This window comes from Gekko japonicus, unplaced genomic scaffold, assembly GCF_001447785.1.
Source record: "Gekko japonicus isolate JY-2015 unplaced genomic scaffold, Gekko_japonicus_V1.1 scaffold1043, whole genome shotgun sequence".
Taxonomy (NCBI): Eukaryota; Metazoa; Chordata; class Lepidosauria; order Squamata; family Gekkonidae; genus Gekko; species Gekko japonicus.
Window position 1 is genome coordinate 153,316 of NW_015160241.1, and position 6,537 is coordinate 159,852.

General features: G+C 47.7%; 1 protein-coding gene across 1 annotated transcript; it reads left to right on the forward strand.

Annotated features, from left to right (window-relative positions):
* Positions 1–335: 335 nt before the first annotated feature.
* Positions 336–4,430, forward strand: ADORA3 (adenosine A3 receptor). The gene is made up of 2 exons (XM_015413373.1): positions 336–685; positions 3,806–4,430. Exons 1-2 carry the CDS (start codon positions 336–338, stop codon positions 4,428–4,430), a joined length of 975 nt encoding a protein of 324 aa, XP_015268859.1.
* The last annotated feature ends 2,107 nt before the right edge of the window (positions 4,431–6,537 follow it).

The window sequence follows — 6,537 nt, forward strand, 5'->3', positions numbered from 1 at the left end:
TACATTTTATTTTTGCTACCTTAACATTTTCTCAAAGAGGCTGGTCTGATACCCTTTATTCATACCTACTGTTTGTTTCAGGGTAATGTGCCAACCATACCTGGAATCTAGGGGTGCTGGGACAGAAACAAGCGTATGCCTCTAGGAGCAATTTGGTCCTGCAGATTCCTTTACAAAAGCTGCTTTTTGAGAGACAGAAGAACAGCTGATCCAACTTCTGTAATTTTGTATGAAGTAAAACTCTGGGAGTGCTTGTGGATTGTCATCTCTCTACCTCAAACTTTTCTCTGCCGGGCTCCCCCGCTCTGAGAACAGCTCTTGAATTTCAGTGGATGATGACCAAGAGTAACTTATCCAAGGACACCCTACTTATTGTCTACATCGCTATTGAGGCCCTCATAGCAGTGATGGCCACCTTGGGAAATGCTCTGGTCATCTGGGTGGTGAGACTGATCCCAGCCAGCCAGAATACTACTTTTTACTTCATTACGTCATTGGCCCTGGCTGATATTGCTGTTGGGATTCTTGTTATTCCATTGGCCATTGTAGTGAGCGTGGGGATTACAATGCACTTCTATGCTTGCCTCCTTGTCTGCAGCCTGTTGATGGTTTTTTCTCATGCATCCATCTTGTCCTTGATGGCCATAGCAATCGATCGGTATCTCAGAGTAAAGTTTCCCACACAGTGAGTATCATTACATTGTAAGCAATGGATCTCATTCCAGAATGTTGTAGCATGTTTCTTGCATCAATACTGTCATGGCTCCTGTAGTTTCCTCTCTGTTCTTTCTTCCAGTCCACATAGATTCAGAAATTAACCTGTCTACAATGTCAGTAACTGTGGCATCAGTGTTAGGCTTTGTGTCAGAAATGTACTAAACAACATCTACCCCGTCAATATCCCTTCAAAATATTTTCAATTCAAATGGAATGATTTCTGGGCAGTTGGAAATCTTCTGTTCTGACCACTGTTCCACTGCTGCACTTTCTATGTTGAATGCTCTCAAGCAGCAGGAAGGGCAGCAAGGGAAACAACAACAACAACACCTTATCCTATCTACTAGAATAGTCCCAATTAGTGTTCCCTCTAAGCCGAGTTAGTGTGAGCTAGCTCACAGTTTTTTAGCCTCTGGCTCACACATCTTTGTCTTAGCTCAGGAAGGAAGGCTCCAGAGCAAACTAATTTATTCAGTAGCCAAATTGCTCGCTCACAACTTTAATGCTAGTGGCTCTCAAAGTAGAATTTTTGCTCACTAGACTCCACAGCTTAGAGGGAGCATTGGTCCCAATAGTGTACAGCATTTGCACTTTCTGCTGATCATCACATATTCTCAGTGGCTTTGGGAATGCTTTCTGATACCATACAAGCTTAGGTCCTGTGTTTACCTGAGATGTTTTGTTCTCTGAGGCTCCACATGCCAGGCAGCACTAAAGTATTTTCTTGCCTATCTCTCCCCTACATGATAAGCAATCTCCTGTGGCTTTCTCCCCCCCCCCCAAGAGCAAACATACAAGAGAGATTAGTGAAGCCATAGGATCAGATAACGTCTGATTCCAGATGTCGATTAACTTTTATAGCATGGCAGGCTTGGTGGTGGTAGCTGATACACTAGGGAGATTATTTTCAAATTACAAAAATCCCAGAGCACATACTCAAGGGGAGCTAACCCTTCGCACCTTTTCTTGCTGTACTTCATAAAGCATATGTTTCCCTAGGCAGACTCCAATAGCTAAACTGAAAGAAACAAAGCAGAGTGAGGCAAAACACAGCAGGGGATAGGGCTGAGCTTGAGCCTGAAATGTGGAAGATCCCTTGGGTGACGGGGGAAGTCCTGTGGCATTTATTTCAAATGCTGGTTGTAGTGGAAATATGCTCCCCTTTGAAAACTGGAAATGATGACTCTATTGATTTCATTATTCAACTACATTTACTTGCAATGTTGAAGTAAAGTTATGTAAAATCATAAGAGCTAAATCCAAAGCAAGGTGTTTTCAGCACAGTCCTAGTCAGCGCTGTCTTTCCCATATCCTATTTGTTTCAACTTGCTAGCCATCAGAAGCCTCTCAAAAAGCAGTCAAGTGACAGGATGCCCTTCTCTACCAATGTCCCAGCAATCAGGTAAAGATTCACTGCTTTATATCTAGGGAGTCTATGAGGTACAATCTGTGAACTCCATCCTGCCATGAAAACTCACTCGGTGACCTTGGGCCAAACCTACATCACAGGCTGATGACATCAGGGTAAAATGGAGCGGGGGGGGGGGAAGAAGGATGTAACTGCTGTGGGTCCCTATTTGGGACAAAAGCAGGGTGGGTATAAATATCTAAACTAATTAAAATAAACTACAGCCATTTTAATCTTTTTTGGTAATAAATTGTTAAGAATAACTATTACTCTATTTGTGTTTTTAATTTTAATTTGATAGTGTAATAATCTCTCTATACCCAGAATAAGTGCCCTAAATCCCAAATTGCCTTAGACCTTCTCATCAAAAACAGATGGGGGCAAGACAATTCTGTTCTTTTATTTTTTTTATTTCCCTATTCTTCCCCTCCCCCCCCCCACACTTTGCCATCCCTACTGCATTTTTGCCAAATTGCTACATTATTTCATTCCCATCCTGCTATTTCCCCCACAATATTGTTTTCTTCTTTGCCCTTTCCCCTTTCCCACTGTTTCTCAACATGAGTTTCTCCCTCATTCTTACTGGCTAGGTACCAGGTAAGGCAAGTTGCCATTTGACTTCACAGGTTTATGGGCTATGTAAATTTAGACAACCTCCAACACCTTTGTGATCATTGGGCGGGGGGGCGGGGAGACACAGGGGTTTGGTTGGAGCTTAGGAACAGCAAGTCATCCCTTTAGTTGATTGGCTTCATTGTATGAATAGGGGATGGTTAAGGATGACATGCTGGAGCTTATTGATTTGTACAACTCACAATGTCCAAGGTTCAGTAAGGCAGGAGTGGGGAAAGCACATACCATTTTACAGGGGGGGGTTTGTAGAAAAAGCCCAGCAGGAACTCATTAGCATAATAGGTCACACCCAACAGCAGAAACTCATTAGCATATTAGGCCACACCCCTGACAGCACAGCTTATTAGCATACTAGGCCGTACCCCCATGTTACCAGAAGTGTGGTCATCCGGCCACACTCACCTTTTGCTTCTTATTCTGTTTACCTTGTTTGTTGTCAAAACCCAGGGCCTTTTTTTGTAGCAGGAACTCCTTTGCATGTTAGGCCACACACCCCTAAAATAGCCAATCCTAATGAGTTTCTGCTGTTGGGTGTGGCCTATTATGCTAATGAGTTCCTGCTGGCCGTGGCCAACTCGGGAGCCAGCCGGAACTCCGTTCCTGTGCGTTCCTGCCCAAAAATAGCCCTGCCATTTTAAGATTCCATTTAGGTATGAGTGAATGCAACAGATTTCATGCAACCTGATTTCAGTAAAATAATTGTGTATGAAGATGTTGCAAGAAGAAAAAGAAGAGAAGAGATTGGATTTATACCCCGCCCTTCACTCGGAGTCTCAGAGCAGTTTACAAACTCCTTTCCCTTCCCCTCCTTACAACAGACACCCTGTGAGGTAGGTGGGACTGAGAGAGCTCTTTTGAGGACTGCTCTTTCAAGAACAGCTCTGACGGAACTATGGCTTGCCCAAGGTCATCCAGCAGCTGCAAGTGGAGGAGTGGGGAATCAAACCCGGTTCTCCTAGATTAGAGTCCATGCACTTAACCACTACACCAAGACCTGGGTATAAAAGAAGTGCAACTGATATGGGTGCTTGCTTTTTTTCAAAATAGGTACAGGATAATTGTCACACGGAGGAGAATCTGGATCGCTCTAGGAACTTGCTGGTTCATCTCTCTTCTGGTTGGTCTTATGCCCATGTTTGGATGGAACCAAAGGAACCCCCAAAATCCCAGCTACTTGGAATGTTATTACCAAAATGTGATGGACATAAATTATGTGGTGTACTTCAGCTTCTTTTCCTGGATCCTTGTTCCACTGCTGATCATGTGCATCCTCTATGCAAGGGTCTTCCACATCATCCAAACAAAGCTGAAGCAAAATGCAACATCCATCAAAGGATCAGGAATATTTTATAGAAGGGAGTTTAGAACAGCCAAGTCTTTGGCCCTGGTCCTTTTTCTGTTCATTATGTGCTGGCTGCCTTTGTGCATTCTGAACTCAGTCTCACATTTCTGCCAAACATGTAAAATGCCCCAAGCATTGTTATATGTAGCCATTCTGCTCTCCCATACCAATTCAGCATTGAACCCCATTGTTTATGCCCTCAGGATCAACAAGTTCAGAAAAACTTACACCCTGATTTTGAAAACTTACATCTTGCAAATGAAACGAGAACCAGATGTTTCTGGTGCTGAGAATAATTCAACAGACCAGTTGTCAGAAGATAATCTCTGAAAGAACTAGTGTTCAATTACTCAGCCTCAGAGAGAGTCCAGTCCATATACTGCCAGTACCATGTCAGCTGCAGTGGTTGTCTATTTGCTTCCAGGCCTAATGCTCAGACTGCATCTCCCAGTATTCTCTGTCCTCAGCCTTTTCCGGTTAGTACCCTCACCTAGGATGGTCCATTTGGCAACAGTCCTGTCACAGGCATCCTCTGTGATAAGTCCATTAGTCTGGAATGGCTTGCCAGAGAGAGTGCGGCAGGCACCTTTGGTTGCCACATTCAGGAAGGCATGCAAGAGTGTCCTGTGCCAGAGAATAAACTATTTTAGTGGGATCAACTCTGTGTGCTGGCTTCTAACTCCATGTTTCGCGGGGGGAGGGGTGGGGCGAAACGTTCCCTTGCCTCCCTGAGCCCCGGGGTGGTGGCCTTGGACGCGTAGCAGCAAATTCCACCTCTCGCGTCTGATGTTCGAGCGGTGTTGTCGCTCTTACATCACACATGAGAGATCATTCTGGCTCCCCCTGGTCTCAGGAGGGGCTCTTAAAAAGTTATGGCCGCTGCCGCTCTTCTCGGCGGTGGCAACGATGCCCGCGTGGGGGGAGGTGCGGGGCGAAATGTTCCCTTGCCTCCCTACGAGTCCAAAGCCCCGGGGTGGTGGCCTTGGACTCGTAGGGGCAAATTCCACCTCTCACGTGTGATGTCCGGCGGCAACATCACACGCGAGAGGTCATTCTGGCTCCCCCAGCTCTCAGGAGGGGCTCTTTAAAAATTTATGGCCATCGCCGCTGCTGTTCTCGGCAGCAGCTGTGACGCCCTTGTGGGGGGAGGGGCGGGTCAAAACATTCCCTTGCCTCCCTGAGCCCCGGGGGGGTGGCCTTGGACTCGTAGGGGCAAATTCCACCTCTTGCGTGTGATATCCGAGCGGCGTTGCTGCTCCTACATTACACATACGAGAGGTCATTCTGGCTCCCCCAGCTCTCCTTTGGGGCTCTTTAAAAAGTTATGGCCGCCGTTGCTGTTCTCAGCGGCAGCTGCAATGCCCGCGTGGGGGGAGGTGAGGAGCGAAACGTTCCCTTGCCTCCCTGAGCCCCGGGGTGGTGGCCATGGACTCGTCGGGGAAATTCCACCTCTCGTGCGAGAGGTCATTCCAATGCCCGCGTGGGGGGAGGTGAGGAGCGAAACGTTCCCTTGCCTCCCTGAGCCCCGGGGTGGTGGCCATGGACTCGTCGGGGAAATTCCACCTCTCGTGCGAGAGGTCATTCTGGCTCCCCCAGCTGTCCTTAGGGGCTCTTTAAAAAGTTATGGTCCCCTCCGCTTTCGGCGGCAGCTGTGCACGGCTGAGCTGCCCCCCCCGCTTTTTTCAGGCTCCGGGCCTGAAAAACAGCCTGCAGAGTCGCCCGCTCACCCTCCCCTCCTTTTTCAGGCTTCGCGCTAGAACGCCGGGCCTGAAAAAGGGCCAGCCGAATGTCAGTTACGGCCCCATTATATCCTATGGGCCATTGGAGTCAATGGCGAAAACATAGGGTATATTCTGGGGGCTGGAGGGGAGGGGCTTTGAGGGAAAGGCTCCAAACTCACAGGGTAGCTGCTGGAGCCTCTTCCCAAGACACCAACTATGTTTTAAGAACATTGGACCAGGGGGTCCAATTCTATGGGGCCCCAAACAGGTTGACCTTATTCCCTCCATTGTTCTCTATGGTGGGAAAAAAGTAACTTTTCCCCCACCATAGAGAACAATGGAGGGGATGGGGACAACCTGTTTGGGGGCCCGTAGAATTGTACCCCCTGGTTCAATGTTCCTGAAGCATGGTGGGTATCTTGGGGAGAGGCTCCATTAGCTACCCTCGATTTTGGAGCCTCTCCCTCAAAACCCCTCTCCTTTAGCCCCCAGAATATACCCTATGTTTTCACCATTGACTTCAATGGCCCATAGGATATAATGGGGCTGAACTGCGGGAAGCCGCTTCAGATCAGAGAGTCTGATTCGGCCCGCAGCAGCCTCAAAGGGACCTGAATAGGCCATATTCGGGGGTGCATTCGGTTCAGACAAACCGAATGCACATCCCTCCAGCAGCTGGCTTGCTCGGGCTCTCTTCAGCCCGAGGGGACCCGCGC

Coding starts and splice junctions, on each gene's coding strand:
- ADORA3 (XM_015413373.1), top strand. CDS start 336: ATGACCAAGAGTAACTTATCCAAGGACACCCTACTTATTGTCTACATC. Junction 686..3,805: donor AGAGTAAAGTTTCCCACACA/GTGAGTATCATT, acceptor TTTTCAAAATAG/GTACAGGATAATTGTCACAC.